Below are 22,055 nucleotides of genomic sequence, written 5' to 3' on the forward strand. Positions count from 1 at the left end.
CTAGGACCATGTTGGTGCGCATCATTTCCTCTCTCCTCAAAAGGATTCTACCTTGAATCTTCACCTATATCAGAAGGAGAAAGATTAGAAACACTGAAAGTAGCAAACACATTATACTCACCTAGAAGATATGAATAGACACTTGACTAAGGATTTTTCTACTTAGGAAATCACAGCAGCTATAATGGAGATGAATTCTTTGGGAACACAAAGGCCAGATGGATTTCGAGCAACATTCTACTAGGACCATTGGAAGGTTATTGGCAGTGATGTGTTCATGACAGTCAAGACTATTTTGAACTCAAATTTTGGTAGGGCTGAGATTAATGAAACTTTTATAACTCTAATCCCAAAGAAGGCTAAGCTTAAGCTTGTTTCAGAATAGAGAGCAATAAGCCTCTGCAATATTTTGTATAAAATTGTTGCAAATGTTTTGGCCAATAGACTGAAGCACATTCTTCCAGACTTGATATCCCCAACTCAGAGTGCTTTCATCCCAAGTAGACTTATTTTAGACAATGTTCTTGTTGCCTATGAAACTTTAAATTCTATGCAAACTCAAATGATTGGGAGAAAAGAAGGATTTATGGCTTTTAAGTTGGATATGAGCAAAGTCAATGATAGAGTAGAGCGGTCCTTTTCACAAGTTGTCATGGAAAAGTTGGGTTTCTCTAGGAGGTGGATTGAAATTATTATGCTCTGTATTAGCACTGTGACTTATTCTATTTTAATAAATCGGGTTCCTTAGAATAGTTTCAAATCCTCAAGAGAAATTAGAGAAGGGGATCCTTTATCGGCTTATCTTTTTATTCTATGTTCTGAAGTACTTAGTTCCGTTTTGAATAATGTTGAGGAAAAAAAAAGAATCATTTCAGGAATTCCAGTTGCAATGGGTTCTTTTCACATTAACTACCTATTTTTTTACAGATGATAGTCTACTCTTTTGCAAGTCTAACCCTCTTGAATGGAACAAACTTGTTTATCTTTTTCAATCCTACGAATATGCTTCAGGTCAAAGGCTAAACATGGAGAAAACTTCAATATTTTTTAGTAAGAACACTAGACTAGAAGTGAAGGACCTAATTTAAGCAGCAACAGGAGTTAGAGCTTCTCAATCATATGAAAAGTATCTGGGTTTACCCTCTTAGATGGATAGAAACAGATCCAAAGCTTTCAATTCAGTTCTAGCCAAAAACAGAAGCAAGGTAGGCAACTGGAAAGTGAAGTTTCTGTGTCATGCAGGGAAGAAAATTCTCATCAAATCAATTATTCAAGCCATTCCAATCTACATCATAGTGCTTTTTAAATTTCCTAAAGTGTTGCTAAGAGAAATCAATGGAGTTATGCAAAAAATCTAGTGGGGGCAAGCAAATGACAGATCTAAAATTCACGGGGTTAAGTTGGCAACAATTAGGAAAAGGAAAGCAAATTGGTGGTTTGGGATTTCAACCTAGCATTATTGGCAAAGTAAGGATGGAGACTACTACACAAACCCAGTTCATTGGCTTCAAAAGTTCAAAAGGCTAAGTACTTTCCACAAACTATTTTCTAAAAGCTAAGATTACTAACAATGCTTCTTTTATTTGGAAGAGTATTATGGCTACGAAAAATTTGTTGTCTGAAGGCTTCTTATGGAGGATTGGGAATGGTGAGTCTATAAAAATCTGGAATGATAAATGGGTACCTATCCCAACTTCTTTTAAGATTCAATCACTGTGAGGGGTTTAAAGTAAAATGCAAGGGTTAAGGACCTTATTGACCCTAACACTAAACAATGGCTTTATTGAATGAGGTCTTTTCAAATATTGATATTGACAGTATCATAAGAATTCCCATTAGCATATGTGATAGTTTTGACAGATTAGCTTGGAGATATACTTCAGATGTTAAGTTCTTCATAAAGAGTGCCTACCATCTTCAATGTGAATTGATGTCAAGATTCAAGGGACAAGCCTCAAGTACCATAAGGAGCTTAGAAATTTGGCCCAAGATATGGAAATTACTGGTAACAAATGCAGTTAAAAATTTCTTATGGAGAGCTACTCTGGAATCCATTCCCACTAAACTAAATCTCTTTAAAAAGAAGGTAGTGGAATCATCACTCTGCCCTATTGGCTTATCTGAACCTGAGTCAATATTACATGTTCTCTAGAGTTGTAGAGGGGCTCAAGATGTTTGGCGGTCTACCTCGAGGAGATTGCAGAAATGCAGTATGGAGGTGCCATCATTTCATGATCTGTTTTTCCATTTTTTCAATGCTATGCCACCAGAAGTATTAGTTGAAATAGCAGGGACAACACACTAGATTTGGAAAAGAAGAAACATGGTGGTCTTCGAAGATAAATTTATAGCTCTTGAGAAGTTGGTACTTCAGGTTTATCTTATGATAGAAGATTATAGTTGTGCAGTGTTAGAGAACAAAACTCAAGTAGAGGCTAGCCAAGCAAATGTGCAATACTAGGAACTCCCACCTCTTGTAATGTTCAAAATAAATTGGGACGCTGACATTGATAAGCATCAGTGTAGAGCTGTAGGAGTGGTTGTAAGAGATTGTAATGGCAGAGTTATAGCTTCATGTAGATGATCAAGAGATTTGTTTCCTGATGCATAGCTAGGGGTGTCTTTTGCAGTACTAAAAGCAGCCTTGTTGTGTCCTGAATTGGGGCTATAAAAGGTGATTTTTGAAGGGGATGTTCTCTCTATAGTAAAGGCTATCAATAGTGGTGATGAGACATGCATGGAACACACATGACTTGATAAAAAGGGATGTCAAAATTCTTTTAAAAAGATTCAAGGAGTGGTCTATTAGGCATGTATCTAGAGACATAAACAAAGTAGCACATGGTTAAGGATGCATTATTTCACTTTGAGGAGTGCATTATGTTGGAGGATATTCCTTCATGCATTTGTCATTTAGTTTGATGCTTATTAATGAGATCAGATTTTTCTTATTAAAAAAAAAAAAAAAAGACTTTTAAGGGCCCTCACCAATGGAGGTGGCACAGACCGAATTGGGCTTTAATTAATTATCTACTTTGTGGATGGGCTTCTTCAAGAGAAAGGAAGTGTTCGGTTGAGCTCTGTGAAGAAGGAAAGACCAAATGGGTATTCGAGTAAAAACTAGAAATGGCTTTCTTTTGTTTCTTGCCAATCTAGTTCTGAACACGATGGTGCTCAACTGCTCTATCTTCCCAAAAAGAGAAAGGCACTGTGCATCGATGGAGGAGGAGATGGTAAACCCAGCAGGCACTATTACTGGGGGATCTAAGACCACAGAATCTCAGAGTGCTTTCAATGTATTGGTTGTGGTTGTTGAATAGCACCGTTGCAGCTAATGAAAATTATAAGATGGAATGTCTGTGGGCTTAGGAACCCACGGAGCATTCGAGCCCTCTATGATCTGGTGATAAGGGAAGTTCTTGATATCCTTTTTCTACAGGATACACATCTTATGGCTCATGAATTTGAGGTATGTAAGTTCAAACTAGGTTTTGTGAATTGTTTAGTGGTTGATTGTCGGGGAAGGAAGGGGGGTCTTGCTTTGTTGTGGGGAAGGGATATTTCTTTATTGGTTCTCAGTTATTCACATTGTCATATAGATGCTTTGATTGATAACGATCCTATCAAAGTTTCTTGGTTTTTCACAGGTATTTATGGCTTTCATGAAGTGTGCCAATGGTTTAGAACTTGGGCTCTGTTATGACAATTGAGTAGATATAATGGTGAAGCCTGGTTTGTAATTAGTGATTTTAATGAACTATTGCATCATAATGAAAAATGGGGAGGGAGGCATAGGCTGCATTGGCAAATATTTGCTTTTAGGGATGTGGTTAATGACTATTGTTTAAGGGATTTGGGGTTTAAGGGCAATAGATTTACATGGTCTAATCGAAGGGGAGGGTCTCTTTGCACCAGTGAGAGATTAGATAGAGGTTTGGCAAATCAACCATGGTGGGGTAAATTTCCAAATGCCTCTGTTATACATGGTTTGGAGGCCTATTCAGATCATGTTCCTATATGGGTTAATACGGAAGGGGAAGGGGGCCATACTCGTTTTAGAAGACAATTTTAAGTTCAAAGAAATGTGGGTAGGAGAGCAGGCTTGTGAGGATATTATTAAGGCTTCCTGGAGGAGAGGTGAAGGGGGAAATAGCATGGTTGAGGTCATGAATAAGATCAAGGAATGTGGAAGTCAACTAGATAATTGGAATAAGCATTGCTTTGGTAATGTTTAAAAGCATTTACGTCTGGCCCGCCAACATATGGAGATGCTGAATGTTTCTGACCTAGTAGGAAAGCTTACCACAGATCGTATTAGGGCTAGAGAGGAAGTTCAAAAATGGTTGGAAAGAGATGAGATGATGTGGAGGAAAAGATCCAAAGTATTGTGGCTAATGGATGGTGATAAAAATTCAAAGTATTTTCATACGAAGGCATCTCAGAGGAGGAGAAAAAATAAATTGGAAAGATTAAAAGATGGAGAAGGGGTTTGGCAAACTTGTGCATAGAGGGATAAGGTCCTTTTAGATTATTTTGAGAGTCTGTTTGCGAGCTCAAATCCTAGGGCTTCTATTGAATTCCTTGAGGGTCTTGCTGGTATAATAACACCAACTATGAATGAGGAACGAAGTCAGAGGTTTACTAAAGCTAAAGTGCTTTCTGCTTTATCTAAAATGAACCCATCCATGGCTCCGGGCCCTGATGGAATGTCCCCACCATTTTTTCAGAAATATTGACATGTGGTGGGACCTTAGTACAGGGAGTTGTGCTCTAGGCCTTGAATTCAGGTGCTTTTCCTTCATCTCTTAATTATACCTACATCACTCTTATTTCCTAAGAAAAATTGTCCCGCTGTTGTTGTTGACTATAGGCCCATTAGTTTGTGTAATATGGCCTATAAGCTTATTTCTAAAGTTACTGTGAACCGTTTGAAAGCTATTTTACCTAGCATAATTGGGGATAGTCAAAGTGCCTTTGTTCCTGGTCGTTTAATTACGGATAATGTGTTAATTGCTTATGAATTGGTGCATTTTTTAAAGCATAAGAAGAGAGGGAAACAAGGGTATATGTCTTTAAAATTGGATATGAGTAAGGCCTACGATAGAGTTGAATGAAGTTTTCTTCAAAAGGTGATGAAGGTGATGGGGTTCCAGCCTAGTTTTATTTCCTTGGTGATGTTCTATGTTAAAATAGTCTCTTTTTTAGTGTTGGTTAATGGAGACCAAAAGGGCCAAGCTCTCCCACTTGGGGGTTGAGACAAGGGGACCCTTTGCCCCCTTATCTCTTTCTCTTTTGTACTGAAAGACTTATCTCTTTGTTGAATGCAGCTGGAATAAGAAAGAAAATTTTTGGACTCAAAATTTGTAGGAATGCCCCTAACATTAATCATTTGCTATTCGTAGATGATAGTGTTTTTTTTTTTTTCGCCAACCTGATGTGGTGGAGAATAGGAGGGTGCAACTGTGTTAGATGTTTATGAAAGTGTTTCAGAGCAAAAATAATAAGGAAAAAACTTCAATGGTCTTTTGCAGTAATGTGGGGCTGGAATTACAATAAGAAATTTGATTATTATGGGGTAATGGTGAAATCCAACAGTATGAGAAGTATCTTGGGTTACCCCCTATCGTGGGTAGATCAAAATCAAGGGCATTTCAATCTATCAAGCAAAGAGTTTGGCAAAAATTACAAAGTTAGAAAGAAAAGTTGTTGTCTCAAAAGGGTAAGGAGATTTTGTTAAAGGTTGTTGTACTATCGATTCTGACTTATTCAATGAGTTTTTTTCTTTTGCCTACTAGTTTTTGCTTAGAGTTAGAGGGTCTAATGCCTAATTTTTGGTGGGGGACGAAAAAGGGAGGAATGAAGGATTCATTGGATTAGTTGGCCAAACATGTGAGAAGGAAGGCTAGAGGAGGAATGGGTTTCAAGAATCTGAGATGTTTCAACCTTGCTCTTCTTGCAAAGCAAGGGTGGAGGTTAATGCAAAATGAGGAATCTATTCTTTACAAACTTCTCAAAGCTAGATATTTTTCTAAGTCCAATTTTATGGATTCTAGCTTGGGGCATTGTCCTTCATATACGTGGAGGGGTATTTGGGAGGCTAAGAGATGGTTGAGGGAGGGATGTATATGGAGGATTGGTGATGGGAAGACTATGAAATTATGGCATGATCAATGGGTTCCAGGTCATAGGCCGCTGGGTTTTGAACTTGAGTCAAAGGTGCATAACAGGGATGATGTAGTGGCCTCTGTTATTCATGAGGATAATAGGGGGTGGGATCTTCACAAGCTTAGAACTCTCTTCTATCCAATGTTAGTGGCCGATATTATGAAGGTCATGGTTTTTCCAAAAGGTACAGCTGACAAATTGATTTGGAGCCAAGAAAGAAGTGGGCAATTTTCAGTGAAAAGTTGTTACAAGATTATTATGTCCTAAAGCCGAATCCTCTTCAATGGGGAGACAACAGAGACTATGGAAAGCCTTGTGGAGGTTGCCGGTTCCTAATAAAATAAAAGTGTTTGCATGGAGGGCATGCTAAGACAGTCTACCCTTAAAGGATAAATTGGTGCAAAAATAGGTGATCACAATAGCTAAATGCAGATTTTGTGTGCATCTTGTTGAGGATCTATTGCATGCATTATTTGGTTATGGCCAGCTTTGAGATTCATGGGTTCAGTATTTCCGTTCTTTGGCTAATTTTACACCTACTAGTTTTTCTAAGTTGGCGATGATTGTTGTTGATGGCAAGGATCTTAATCACTTGGCTTTGTTTTTTTGTCTTGCAAGGAGTTTCTGGTATAGGCAAAATAAGTTGGAGTTTGATAATATTTGTTTAAGTCCCTGACATGTAATCACCCATTCCTTGGGGCTTATGCATAGTTATAAATTTGTTTTTGTTAAATCCCAGTCTTAGACTGTACATCACTTCAGTTGGAAGCCTCCTCCTCTTGGGTTACCTAAGCTTTACACTAATGGAGCTATGTTTTCAAATCTTCATAAGGCAGGGATAGGTGTTATTCTTCGTGACTCAGTTGGGAAAGTCCTAATGGATGCTTCTAAGCTTGAATTAGAGGTGGCTGAACCAAAAGGAGTTGAGTTGATTGCTGTTTTCAGAGGGATGCAATTGTGCTCCACTATGGAAATTTCGCATATTGAAATTGAGAGCAATTGTTTGCTGTTAGTCCAAGCTATGCAACAAAATAATATGCTGAACTCCATGCTTGGTAATCTATTTACTGAAGTGCAAAGATTGTGAAGTTGTTTTACAAGTTGTTCTTTTACTCATGTGTATAGAGTCTAGAGGGAAATATGGCAGCTAGCACACCAGCTTGCTAGAAATGCTTGGAGAGTAGAGAATATTGAACTGTGGTGGGATTGTATTCCAGACTTAATTTCTCAAACCTTATGGTTTTACAAATGTCTGTAATTGTTTATCTCGAATGAAGATGTTTGTTTCTAAAAAAAAAGAAAAACAAAAACTATCTACTTATAGTAGTTGATGATGGGGTAGGAATATGGAAGTTTTATGACTTTTAAAGTTTCAATATTGGGATTTTTATTTTGGTGGATCTTCGGTTGATGATATATCATCTAAATAAAAGGTTAAAGAATTCACGATTAAGAAGTTTTCATTTTCAATAATTGTGAGTTTTTGGATGTCACTTGATTATTATGATAGATGCTAAGGTACTGTTTTTGTCATTCTGTTAAAATTTAAGAGTAAAATAGTCAATAAAGTTTTATTCATGTACCCTTAAGACACCTCTAAAGTATGTGATTAAAATGAGTATCATATATAAGACAATAACCAATAAAACTGTATAATTAGAACTGATGTATCAAATAAATGATTCAGTCCAGTTGACCCAAAAATGGTTTGAATATTAATGTTAATCAAGTTAATCAGGTTAATTTGCTTTCATTTGATTCAGATCTAAGTAAACTAGATAAAAACCTATTATTTCACATCCTATTAGTACCAGGTTTATAGATCTTGTCAGATATTGTATTAATAAGGGGAAAAGGATGACAAGTACTTTTAAAATAGAATGTGTTGGGGTAAAATGAGTGTACGTGTTTTTTTTTATCTTTTAAATACTGATCTCATTAATCATGAAATAAAGGGATACAACTCTCTATGGTCCAAAGTGACATAGGTCCACTTGGCTACATCATCTCCTTGTGTACAATATGGAAAACACAGCTCGGGCATCTCTCAAGCTCAGAGACATCTTCTACCATCTCTGTAGCCACTTTTGCAAGTTGGTGTGCTGCCATATTTGCCTCTCTATGGACATGGGAGGCTGTCCAGTTGACACTTGAATTCAATACCCTTTTCGCATCTTCAATCAGGCAACCCCCTAAGCTCCAGTCCATTGCTTTGCTCTGCAAACCATCCACCACCCATTTTGCATCACCCTCCAAACAGACTTGTTGCAACCCCAGATCTCTGCTAAACTCAGCTGCAACCAACAGACCATAAGCCTCAGCATCGAAAGGAGTCCCTCTTAAAGGTCTTTGAGCTCTTACAGTGCCAACTACCTGTCCTTGGAAGTCCCTGACTCTCACACCTATCCCAACTCTTCCCTCCTTTGCTCTAACAGCTGCATCCCAATTGAGCTTGTAGGAGTTCTGCATTGGTTTGGCCCACCTAAGTCCTGCTGATCCAGCCTGTTTCTTTGTTCCTTGGTCTATTACAAGGGATTCCCTAAAAATGGATACTTCTTCTATGGCCTGTTGATACAGCTTAGTGGGATGGGTGAATCCTTTCCCATGATACATCTTGTTTCTTCTAGACCAAATCCTTTTCAGTACCACTGCACTATCTTCTAGTTCAGTAGCATCCAAGTTCTCTACTAGCAAGGACCAGATATCAAAAAAGAGGTCACTATGGCAGGACATCTTCTGGACCTTTTTACAACTTTGTTTCCACACATCCTGAGCCGCAACACAGCTCCACAAGGCATGACTTGAGGTTTCAATGGCTTGGGAACAAATAAGGCAATTGTTGTCCTCTACAACCTTCCTTCTCTTCACATTTGCTAGTGTTGGTAGGGCCTCACTACATGCTCTCCACATGAATTGTTTGACACTTGGAGAGGTCTTTAGCTTCCATATACTCTTCCATACATGCTTGACCTGTGTTTTTTTAGAGGACTCCCCCTGAAAATCAGCCTCCATTTGCCTGTGAACATGGTACCCACTTTTCACTGAATACTCGCCATTGGTGGTGAAGTGCCAGACCATCCTATCTTCCCTACCCCCAGCACTAATGGGAATTGCTTTTACAGCTTCATACTCTTGTGCAGTTAACAGCTCCTGAATGAAAGGATACTTCCAGGTTTTTAGATCACTGTCTATAAGATCACTTACCTTTTCACATTCACAGCCCACTGGACGAGTAGAGACTACTCTTTTTGATGGAAAATAGGTTATCCACCAGTCCTTCCAAATGTTAATATTGTGCCCACTGCCCACTCTCCACACTAGTCCCTCTCTTAGAATTTTCAGACCTGCACACACTCCTCTCCACGCAAAGGAAGGCCTTGCCCCCAGTGTTGCATCTAGGAAACCAGTTTTTGGAAAGTATTTTTGTTTTAAGACCATAGCAGCTAAAGAGGATGGATTCTGTAAAATCCTCCATCCTTGTTTAGCAAGTAGAGCCAGGTTGAAGCTTCTGAAATCTCTAAACCCAAGACCACCCGCCTCTTTGCTGTAGCTGAGTTGATTCCACCTTACCCACTGAATCTTTGAGGTATCCTCATTGTATCCCCACCAGAATTTTCTTATAAGTTGGTTCAGCCTGTTTGTTATCGAGGTTGGTAGTAGGAAAATCCCCATTGCATAAGAGGGAATGGCTTGTAACACTGATTTTAAGAGGACTTCTTTCCCTGCACTTGACAGAAACTTGTTTTTCCAGTTAACCATTCTAGCCCAAGTTCTGTCAATGAGTGTGTGAAAGGTTGCCACTTTTTGCCTCCCCACTACAGCTGGAAGTCCCAAATACTTCTCGAAGTTGCTTGTTGCTTTAACCAATATCTGAGTCCTACATGCTGTCTGTGTGTTCTTGCTGAAGAGGATTGAAGACTTATATTTGTTCAGGACTTGACCTGATGCCTTTCCATAGACTTCAAGGACTTTGAGGACACATGCTAGTTCTTTGGATGTTGCTTGACAGAAGAGAATGCTATCATCTGCAAAAAACAAATGATTAATTGTGATGGGGCCTCTTCCAACAGGTGCAGGAGTGATCTGTCCAGCTTGTTCAGCTCTTTTCAACATTGAGGAGAGTGCTTCTGCACACATGATGAAAATGTAAGGAGACACTAGATCTCCTTGTCTAAGTCCCCTCAATGGCTTGAATTTCCTTTGTGGCTCTCCATTAACTAAAATGGAATAGGATACTAAATTAAGGCAGGACTGAATGAGCCTAATCCATCTCAGTGGGAATTCCATCTTGACCATTACAGCTTCAACAAAACTCCACTCTATCCTGTCATATGTCTTACTCATGTCAATTTTTAGTGCCATACATCCTCTTTTTCCTTTCATTCTCGAGTTCATAGAGTGTAAAACTTCATAAGCTACTAATATATTGTCTGAGATGAGCCTACCCGGGACAAAGACACTTTGGTTGAGTGAGATAAGGTTGTGGAGAATACCTTTCATTCTATTAGCAAGGGTTTTAGACACAATTTTATACAGCACATTACAAAGACTAATTGGTCTAAACTCAGCTACTCTCTTGGGGTTTTTCACTCTAGGAATAAGGGATATGTAAGTGTCATTAACATCTTGGAGGGACCTACTACAATTTAGGACTTCGAGTGCATAAGAGTATACTTCCTCCCCCACCACTTCCCAATGTTTTTGATAGAAATCAGCTGGGAAACCATCAGGTCCAGGTGACCCTAATGGATTCATTTGAAACATAGCACCTCTTACTTCCTCTCGGGTGAATGGCTTAGAGAGCCAGGACTTCATATCTCCTGTCAATTTTGACTCCAAGACATGTAAGCATTCATCAAAACCAATGGGACAAGAGGTGGAAAATAATGAAGAGAAATAACCTGTGAACACTTCACCTATTCCTGCCTGGTCAGCAATTACTCTCCCTTGTTGGTCCTCAATGCTTCTAACTGTGTTGGTTCTTCTTCTCTAAGAGGCCTGCTGATGGAAGAAGTGTGTATTCCTGTCCTCTTAGCCAGTGTTGTTTTGCCCTCTGACGCCACTTCACATCTTCTGCAGCCAGGGATGATTCTACTCTCTTCTGGAGCTGTTGCATTTCTGTTATATGGGAGCCAGTACCACTGTTCTGAAGGTGGCTTATTCTTTGTAGTGTCTCTGCTTCGTGCTTATGGTTGTCCTGCTTTGTTTTTTTTTTCTCCATTGCTGTAGGGCCTTTTGGCATGTTTCCAATCTGTGTCTCATTGTGCAGCCTGAGAGACCAGCTGGTCTGGTACTCTTCCATCCATTTGCCACTATATTATGATAGTCTTCATGTAGATCCCACGCAGCTTCATACCTAAATCCTGGACTCCACCTTTTCCTACAATGGTTTGGGGACTGTTTGTTTATGTAGAGGGGGGAGTGGTCTAATTTTATTGCTGCTAGTGCAGTACATGTTGCACCTCTGAAGAGTTCTTGCCACTCCTTGTTAGCCATAGCCCTGTCTATTCTTTCCTTGGTAAAATCCTCACCCCTTCTGTTGTTGGACCATGTAAAGTATTGTCCCAAGTGATGCACATCATATAGCCCACATATCTCAACAGCTTGTCTAAATGCTTCAATTTGGTTGTATGGTCTACTGGATGCCCCTTGCTTTTCTTTTTGATGCAACACTTCGTTGAAATCTCCTGCACATAGCCAAGCCACTGATGATTGAGGCTTTAACATCTCAAGTAGCTGCCAACTACTCTTCCTTTTGGCTGTCTCGGGATGGCCATAAAACCCAGTGAAATGCCACCTTCTGTCATTGATCTCTTCCTTAACCATTGCACTAACATGCCACCTAGTATAGCTAACCACTTGGACCTCCCATTCTTCCTTCCACAGCAAAGCAATGCCTCCACTCATTCCAACACTTTCAACATCAAAACACCCATCCATCTTCAGAGATCTCCTGACTACCTCCATCCTTTGTTTACTACACTTAGTTTCCAAAAGGAAAACTAAGAGTGGGCCCTTTTCCTTAACAAGTTTGCTAAGGATCCTAACTGACCGAGGGTTCCCAAGCCCTCGGTAGTTCCATACTAAGAGGCTCATTATATCTGGCAGGGCTGGAAACCAGCCTTTACCATTGGGTTGTTGTTCTCCATGGAAACATTCTTCCTCTTTTGGCATCTTGGATTAACATTGCTCACTATAGTTTTTCTTTTTAGACTATTTCTGGTTCTGCACTTGAGTGGAAGATTTGTTGCATCTTCCAAGGCCACGGCCCCCCTCCTCCATCTTGTTTTAGACCCCCTCTAGCAAGCCTTTTCCATTTCTTTCCTTGTGTAATCTCAGACCCTCTAACTGACTCCTTGTTTGTTCGTTTGTCATTCAAGATACCTTCTACTGTTTCTCCATTGGTAATTAGTTCCTTGTTATTTTCATATAAATTGTTTTCTACTACAGTCTGACCACCATTAGGCTCTTCAGTTGAGATAAGGTCCAGCTCCATGCTAGATAGAAATGGAGAATTTTGCATCTCAAATTCAGTTTTCATAGATGTTACCTTGTGTATGTGTTCTGGTTCCTGATCCCTGCAGGTTTGACTGTCCAGCTATCTCGTGATGTGAGGTTCATCCGTATGTCCAGTTACTTTCCCATTGGTCAGTTTCACGCCCATATCTTCCTGCTTTCTACTAACCCCGTAGACTTTTTCTTGACTTTCCTGTTTAGTCAAATCTTGTTTTGGCGCCAAAATGTCCTATTTGATAGCATGGCTTTCTGGCCTGGATTGCTCCTCTACATCGTGCTCATAGCCTCCCTGCTGCTGTCGATGCTGGTTACCGCCCTTAGTGCCGCCGTACCTGCGCCCATTGGAGGAGCTATTGTGCATTGGTTGAGCTCTAAGCCATGTACCAAACTGCTGGTGTTCTGGTTCAACACCTTGTTGTTCATAGCGCTGCCTTATGCAGTTCTTCCCCTTATGAAATAACGTACCACACTGGAAACAAAAGCTCTGCAACCTCTCATACTTAAAGGAGATCCAGACTTTTTGGTCGTTAAAAACCATCCATTTTCCCCTTAAAAGAGGTCTATGGAGGTTTACTGCAACTCTAACCCGTAGACATCTTCCCCATGCATGACCATCCGCCTTGACCTCTACTCTGACGACATGCCCGATGGAGGCCCCTAGCTCTTCTCCCACTTCTTCTGTCATTGTGTCTAAAGGCAAGTTATGGAGTTGGACCCAAAAGGGTTCATACTTAAACTTCAGACCATTTATGGACTCCGTGCCATCCAACTCTTGTAACGTTAGCAAGCTTCTATCATAAAACCATGGTCTACCGCTCAACACTTTGTCTTTATCTTCTCTGTTCTGAAACTCGATCATAATGCTCTGGTCTCCGAGATCCTTAAAGCTAACCCATCCCTCAAGCCTCCACACTTGGGACATCATTTCTCTGAATCCCTTGCTATTAACATTCTTCTCGGTTAGAGCTTTACCCACAATGCAGTGTTTTCCTTTTCTGCTAAAATTCTTGAGATTCTCTTCTTTCACGTGGAAGCATTCATTTTCATCCGTAGACAATTGTATCCTCTCCCACCGTCTCCCTAGTTCGTCTACTTCCATTCGTTCCCTCAAATACGTTGGACACTAACAGCCGGCCACAATAACTGAAACTCACAGGATGTAAGACTCGAAGCTTTTGGAGACCAAAAGCACTAAAGTTTTACTCTGTCTCACAAGAGAAGAGAAAACACTCAATTTCACCCTCGATCGTGATGTAATTAATTACTTTTTCAAGTGTATGTGTTAAGCCCATCGAAGGTCTGTCAAAGATTAAAGCATATTACGCTAAGATGGAATGGAGGAAGAGATGATCTAATAAAGATGAACAGTATTGTATATATATATATATTTTCCAATATCCTCGCCCTTTATGTCATCCTCAAAGTGGCTTGGAGCTGTAAGATAACTTAATTCAAGCCTTTGATTGCAATATACCAATTACCAACTCAATCGAGTTGCTTTAAATTAAGGTTCCATGCACCAGTTTATGAAACATCATTCTCATGACTTAATTTTCTCCCGTTAACTTATCAACTCTTCTGGGGTATAATTCCCCTAGCTAGTCAATACATATTGTTCCTCGTCGGTCCATTTTGAGACGAACAATAAAAAAAGATGCATGCGTGTAGCATTTAATAATTAATTATCTTTAAGCATTTAATTGGGAGACCAGGGATGTAAAACTTCATGTAATTAGCTTGTGACAAGCTAGGATTTTATAAACATTTAAACAAAGAAATATAGCATACAATATATCTATAATATTTCCAAGAAATTCAAGATTTGACTCGTACATCATTTATTTTCGCAGGGAGCGATTTACTAGTGAGATGAAGACGAGTTACCTTCGAGTACACATGATCTAGTTTGATCCAAACATAAGAAATTATAAAGAGGAAAAAGTAGAGATCTAGATATATGTTTGTATGTAATTTAGTAACACTAGCAATCATTCATCAATTCTTTGTTATAGGAATGGGATGAATAAACAAAGCTTGCACGTTGTCCTTAGTCTTGCGGTCTTCAATGCCAAAACCATCTCCATACTGGTACAAGAGTTGGGATACCCTTGCCATGTTAACTACGATAGTAATAAATGTTTCAGAGAATGGAGAAGTTGCAAAGCGTTGTCCATTAATTGTCTTCCATGTTGCGCTAATCAAGGACCTCATGTAATGACGAGCATCTTCCTCAGTAGCACCAGTATCTTTCATATAGCATTGGATTGATTTAGGATTATCCCCCCTCTTTAACTCATCCTAGGTCAGAAAACACATGTAAAAACATGTTATCCTATGTTCATGTGAAGTACTAATCCAAAATATTTTTATAAAAAAATTAGGATAGTGTGTTTTACTAACTGTAGATGTTCCAAGATCATCTTCAAGTCGAATAATGAATGTTGACAAACGAATTATAGCAGGATATTCTTTCAATAATTCCAATGCTTCCTCTGTTATGGGATTTGTAATGAGAAAATAACAATGCACCAGTATATTTGATATTCCTACTGTGATCCATCCACATTCAAAGTATTCTTGAAGGCTTGGTGTATATCCGTTGTAAAACCAGTTTACCTCCACCATATACGATCTACATAGATCTGCCCACTAAAACATTTATGGTGAATAAATAAATTAGAAGAGTTATAACAGATGATAAATTCGATCTAGTGTAAATAGTGATGAAAAAAAAAGTTCAGGCCTTACCGCCTTTTTCATGTACCAAATGATGTTGCATCCCTTTTCCTTGAGAATGTCAAAAGCCATTTCATTAACTGTGTTATGGACGGAAAGGAAACAAATCTGCAAATAATATGGAAGTTGTTCCACAGCATTGACATCCCATCTAGACCACATGAAAAAATTACATGTAAGTATTTGCATCAAAGATAGGCAACAATATTTGAAGTATTGGAGGTGTGCTACCAATAATACAAACCTCTCAATAGCATCTGTGAAGAGCTCAAGTTCTTTTAAAGTGCCGTAGATATCATACACATCATCTATTACTGTCACCAATATACCGAGCCTTGCTGTCATTCTCCTCTCATATCCAAATTGAGGTTCAAATAATGCTTCCGTTGCCCATAGAAAATTTTCCACCACCCTATCCCTTGCAAAGCTCAAATCTCCAAGGCCAGTGCTCCTCCACCACCTTTTGTATGAGGTAAGGAAATAATATTAGTTTTAGAACTATAGCATGTATTGCAATTTCTCACCTCTCTAATCTAATATATATAAAGTGAGGATAAACATGCGTTTTTACCCTGATAGTTCTTTTAGATCTTCTTGGTGGACTGCTTGTACCATATTAAAATCCAGTTCTGCAAACTCAAGCACGGTAGGGTTCATATCTTCTCTACTCCTATATGCATCAATGAACCACCGTGCTTCCAACCTTGTCACTCTCCAATGCAATGGAAGCTCTAGGGTGTGATTCACCATCATACAAAGATATTGATCTTTGCTTTGATTCATGTACTCTTTAAGATGTTTGGTTGCAAAATCTCTTGCTTCTTCCAAAATACTTTCACCTTCTCTCAAGTGGAACGAAGCTTCATACAAAGCTAGAATTCCTTCGATATCATCACAAAGACATTCTTTGAAATCTCCATTTTCATTGATGAAACTTTTGAAAGTCTCTGCAATCAACAAAACTCAAGAATTGTTAAAAATAAACCAAGGGATAATGAATCCAATATTTATTTATTTTTGTTAAAGCATTACTAGTATGTTTTTTACCTTGAGGTACATCATATCCTTGTTGTCTCAACAATCTGAACTCAACAGCTGTGGCATATAAACTTTGCTTCTTGCAAACATCAACTCTATGATGAGCATTGTGCTTGTTTTCCAATATCCTCCTTATTTCATCCTTAAAGTGATAAGATACTCCAAGTCTTTGCAAGGTATCAATAAGCTCGAGTGGCTCCACCACTTTATGAAACATCATTTCTACTTCTTCTTTCAGTTTACCGATCTTTTGTGTGAATGACTCCTGCTACAAATAAAACCAATTTTGGGATAATCCAACAATAATTACAAAAACTACCGAGACAAACAATAAGAAAATAGAATCTCACACTTTACCACATGATATTTGCTTCTTAATGATTGAATGTAATCATAATGCCAAATGGTAGGATGGTAATTTGCAGATCGTCGAACAATATTAGTAGAGTCAATATTTGAGTTTTCTTCGGGAGCCGTGCTTTGGAAAGGATGAGGTGCATCGCCACCATTCCCTCTTGTTTGTTTGGATAGGAACAATGTAGAGGGTCTGCAATTTTGGATTGAATCAAGAACACTAAGACACATTGTGTAAACCATTAGGGAAGCTTAATTTATTTTTCTGATTAAATCGATTGTCGGAACATACGCTTAAGCCTTCAAGCATATGACCTTTTATAGCGATCCTTGGGGGGCTATCATCTCTTTGTGATGATATTAAGGGCACACTCTGTACAAGCTAGCTGTTTCAAAGAATCTTGTGGTGAAGCAGTCAAAGGAGGCGGCGAAAGAGGGTTGGAATCTAATATAGTAAAAACAATTATTCATTAAGAATTTGTAAAAGCATGTACTGGCTATAATAAGACTAGTATACCAAATAAATTATGTAATTAAAAATGACGTATTAAATTTAATGTGGATCAGGTGTTATAGTTCCATGGAATATTCAATCAAACTTGCATTAAAACTAAATAGAAGAGTATAAGAGATGGGCTAGGTCCCTTGTTTTTAAATCCAACTTGTAGATTTGTTGAATGCAGTTTGATCTGCATCTATAAAAGAAGAACTGCAATCATTTGATCTAAAGTCATTGATGAAGATCTTCACGTTCTTTTTATCAAGACTCTTGATTAGAGAGTCACATATCTAAAACAGACTTTCCAAATAGATTACTGATCATTAAAAGGGCGAGCATCAGTGCCAACACATGGGTTTCACGCACCTATGGAGAAGGGAAGGGTAGTATTGAAACCGAGATGTAAAATATCCAGAGGTGAGGTGTCTCATGGTGCTGTCACTCAATAAGATGTTTTGCTGCCATCTATAAAAAAAGACAAGTAGAATTAAACGTGACATGCACCTATTTTTTTTTTTTTTTAATTTCAAATCAGTTAAAATTTGTCATATGTTCTTTGAATAAAAATAATATTTGCTTCTAACGTGATGAGAAGCACATGACAATTTTTTTTAAAAGCATGCATGGTGTACAGAAAAATTGTCATAAGTAATGTTAGAGAGAGTTTCTAAAAGTTTCAGTCTTGCATATTTATTTAAAAATAAATAAATAGAATTTATTATTAAAAATAATTTATTTATTTTTTATAACTCACAAATTTATCCATTTTAAAATTTTTTCAAAGAAAATGCTACGTTAAACTTCATTCCAGTCATGAATCTTTGAAAATTGCTGAAGCCTGGGTCCTCACATGGACTCTTACCTTGAATAAAAGTAGTCGTTGAGATTTCTTTTTTCTAGCCGCCTAACTTATTTCTCTAAATTAGGTTGGAAGAAATTTCCTCCAACCTAGCTAGAAAATAATATATTATTTTGATATAAAAATAAAAATCTATAAAATTTAAATAGTAAAAAATTATATATTAAATTAATATTATTTAGTTGACATATTATTTTTCAAAACAAATTAACGATTACATGTTACCTAAGCAAACAATTGCTCTATTTTTTTTTTTACCATTATATATATTATTAATTAAGTAAGTTATGTTTTAACAATGCATGTAAATCACATGCATGGGAGCCTGGCAATAATAATATTTAAATTTAAAATAGTTACAAAAATTAATGATGTATTAAAATTACACTATTTAATTAGTTTTCAGATTATTTCACGGCACTTAAAAATCACGATGCTTTGGCCGAGATGGGACCAGACCTATTTTCGGAGAACCAGATTCAACCCCTCTTCCCTATACAGACAAAACATAAAAAAGTCTGAATGACCTGCCATTAAGACAATTCATAGCAAAGGGGCATGGCAAAGGGTCTTGGTGGGACAAGCCTACTAAAAAGAAACATAAAATAAATAAAAAATAAAAAAAATAAAAAACGTGAAAAGGCTGGGAAGTTACTGGGATAAGACTACTGACAACAACGGAAAAAAAAAAAAATTTGAGAAGGCTGGGAAGTTACTAGGATAAGACTACTAACAACAACTAGAGCTCTAATCGAGTTGAGTTGAGCCGAGTTTTGGCTTGCCGAGCTCGAGCTCGACTCAAAATACTCGAGCTCGAGTCCGAACTCGAGATTTTTTTTAATTTTTTGTTTGAGTTCGACTCGATAAGTTAAAATCTCAAGTCGAACTTGAACTCGAGTTTGAATTATTTTTTTAATAAGATTTAATAATTAATAAAATAAATAAATAAATAAATAAAATTAATATTGAATTTATACAACTAACAAGTAGAATCTCTATTAAATTATAAAATTTTAAAAAATTTATAAATAATTAATATCTAACTAATTGATATTTATCCAAAATAACAATATATTATATACCTACATATATTATTAATACATACACTTAATATGATAGAATATATCTATTTCATATATGGTTTCCACATACTAGTATATGAAATTATTAAATTTTATCAACTAATTATTATACAAATTATAAAATATACCTATTAAGTATATTTAATATATAGACATAAGTAATTAGAATACATATTATATATTTAATTATAAAAGTGGTACGCTTATATTATTAGCTAATATATATATATACATGCATAGGTGTATGTATATATTTATTAATATATGAATGAGTTTTAATCGAGTTGAGCTAACGAGTCGACTCGAGCATAAATGAGCGAGCCTAAATGAGCCTTAGTTGAGTCGAGTCGAGTTTTGTCGAATATGTGTCATTTACAAATCGAGCGAGTATCTGCTTTAACGAACGAGCTTTTTTTTTTACGAGTTGAGTTCGATTCGAGTTTAACTAAGCGAGTACTGAGCGAGCTATCGAATAGACTGGTTCATTTACAGCCCTAACAACAATCAAAGGAAAGAAAAAAAAGAAAGAAAAAAAAAACCAAAACGTGAAAAGGCTGGGAAGAACACATATCCATTTATGAAAATGAAAAAAGTTTTTATGATGGAAAGTTTGAAATCCTGAAAAGTATATGTCAAAAATAGGAAGATTTAGAAAGATTGCTAAGGACTTTGGGTGACTAAAGTACCTGAGCCAACCAACCCAAACCATGCTAAGTGACTTGAATGCTTTCTCTACACTGAATTTCTCTTTTTCTTATTACTTTTTTTAATAAATAAATGAGTTTGAGCTTTTCTGATTTTGAATGTCCTTCTCCCACATTTGGGCCATGGTTATGCAGATCTTTTCTTAATAAATAAATAGTTTTACTGTACTGGCCTCAGATTTTATAAGAAGTGAAAGTAAGAATAGGAAATGAAACCTCAATTTAGAGAATAATTGATTCTCATTACTTTGCTTAAAATACAAGGTTCCACTGTATATATATTTATATTTAGATTATAGAAAAGCAGAAAAACCAAGAGGAAGAGTTCTAAAGTTAACTTTTTATCTTCTACTGATTTACAAGTGATCTTTTGCAGTCTATTGGTTAAGATATTACTTTACATATCTTTCATGACTTTTTTCTGCAATTGTCTGCAACCTGATCAGCCGTCGATGTATGCTTTAAATGCTTTTTTGTTGCCTTACTTTTCTATGCCAGTACTTTATACTTTTTGGCTGCTACATCTTACTTTTCATCAACTTGCTTGCTGCATGACATTTTCTGCATGTTGTGGTGTATTTGTTCAGAGTGTCCATGCTTCTTTCATTTTTTGTTTCGTGAAATTCCCCCTCAAGATGGGCATAGATGTTAAGTATTCCCATCTTGGACAGTAAGAATTGAAAAATAGAAACTGTCAAGGCCTTAATGAAAATATCTGATAGTATGGCATTCCAGTTCTATATGTTTAGTTCTCTCATGGAAGATGAGATTCTTGGTGATATGGATGGTTGCCTGGTTATCACAAAGCAAGAGAGCAGGTTGTGCATGGTTAACATTGAATTCCTTTAACAGACCAAGAAGCGAAACAGTCTCACAGCTTGTAGAGGCCAATGCTCTATATTCGGCTTCTGCTGAAGATCTAAAAATAGTCACTTGTTTATTTGATTTCCAACTTACCAATGAGTCACCAATAAATATACAAAACCCTGTAACTGACCTCCTAATCTCGGGGCAAGAAGTCCAATCAAAATCACTGTAGGCCTTCAAGTATAGAGATGACTTTGATGACAGGAAGATACTCTGCTTATAGATCCTTTTAAGATACTTAAGGATTCTATAAGCTGAGTGTAGGTGAGCTTATGAAGGTTTGTCCATAAACTGACTCAGAAGATTAACAGCATAGGTAATGTCTGGCCTAGTAATGGTTAGGTAAATGAGTCTTCCAAAGAGTCATCTATAGGTTGTAGGGTCTTGTTGGATCTCATGTGTGATATGACTCAATTTATGGTTCAGCTTAATAGGTGTGGAAGTAGGTTTGGTGCCAAGTAGCCCTGAATCTTCTAAGATCTCAAAGGTATATTTCCTTTGGCAAAAGTTTATTCCAGCTGATGAACTTGCAACCTCTAGTCCTAGGAAGTATTTGAGGGATCCAAGTTCCTTGATTTTAAAATTGTTATAAAGATAAGTTTTGAGTGGATCAATTTCTTATTGAGAATTGTTAAAAAAAGGAGGTGGAGCACACCATGTGATCAGTGGCTCCCATGTCCATGATCCATGGTGTGTTATAAATGTTAGAGTGCTCATGTTGAGAAGATGATACATGTTTGTAGTGGTTCATAGCATTAAGATGAGAGTGATTATTAGGCATTATTAGGCAATGAAAGAGTGGAGAGGCAGTGGCCTCCTACGTTCGAGTAAGGTGTGATTGAAGAATTGACTTCAGGATCATCTGGTTTGGCATGAGTAGGAGTTGGCAGTATTGGCTTGGTTGGTCCCAAGTTCAGCTAAGAGAATTGAGCATTGACAAGAGCCATAAGATGTTGTGCTTGTGCTTGAGGGGGATTTAGTTGAGAGACACTTGGAGCAGTTGCTTCCTGAGGTGAAGAGATAACTTGTGCAGCAACTTGGTTTGCAGAATATGATGTAGTAAGGTTATTTCCAAACTTGGTTTTGGTAAACTTAAAGTTTGGTGGGAATCCTACTAATTTATAACACTTGTCCTTCGTATGTCCAACCTTACCACAATGATGACAGACCAAGTTTGAATTTTCACTTTTCTTTAGAAAATTTTGGTAAGCTAGAAGGGCAAAAGGTTCTTAGTC

General features: G+C 37.4%; 2 protein-coding genes across 2 annotated transcripts; both read right to left on the bottom strand.

The window, feature by feature from the left end:
• Positions 1–8,163: 8,163 nt before the first annotated feature.
• LOC122293561 lies at positions 8,164–12,339 on the bottom strand. Its single transcript, XM_043102116.1, has 3 exons — positions 11,628–12,339; positions 11,137–11,460; positions 8,164–10,985 (listed from the first exon to the last, which is right to left on the bottom strand). The coding sequence occupies exons 1-3, from the start codon at positions 12,337–12,339 to the stop codon at positions 8,164–8,166; spliced, it is 3,858 nt and encodes a 1,285-aa protein (XP_042958050.1).
• A 2,247-nt stretch (positions 12,340–14,586) lies between these two features.
• On the bottom strand, positions 14,587–17,082 carry LOC122294980 (myrcene synthase, chloroplastic-like). The gene is made up of 7 exons (XM_043103973.1): positions 16,813–17,082; positions 16,465–16,720; positions 15,989–16,364; positions 15,662–15,877; positions 15,430–15,568; positions 15,082–15,330; positions 14,587–14,979 (listed from the first exon to the last, which is right to left on the bottom strand). The coding sequence occupies exons 1-7, from the start codon at positions 17,050–17,052 to the stop codon at positions 14,677–14,679; spliced, it is 1,779 nt and encodes a 592-aa protein (XP_042959907.1). The 5' UTR covers positions 17,053–17,082; the 3' UTR covers positions 14,587–14,676.
• Between the last annotated feature and the right edge of the window lie 4,973 nt (positions 17,083–22,055).

This window comes from Carya illinoinensis, chromosome 14 (genome assembly GCF_018687715.1).
Source record: "Carya illinoinensis cultivar Pawnee chromosome 14, C.illinoinensisPawnee_v1, whole genome shotgun sequence".
Taxonomy (NCBI): Eukaryota; Viridiplantae; Streptophyta; class Magnoliopsida; order Fagales; family Juglandaceae; genus Carya; species Carya illinoinensis.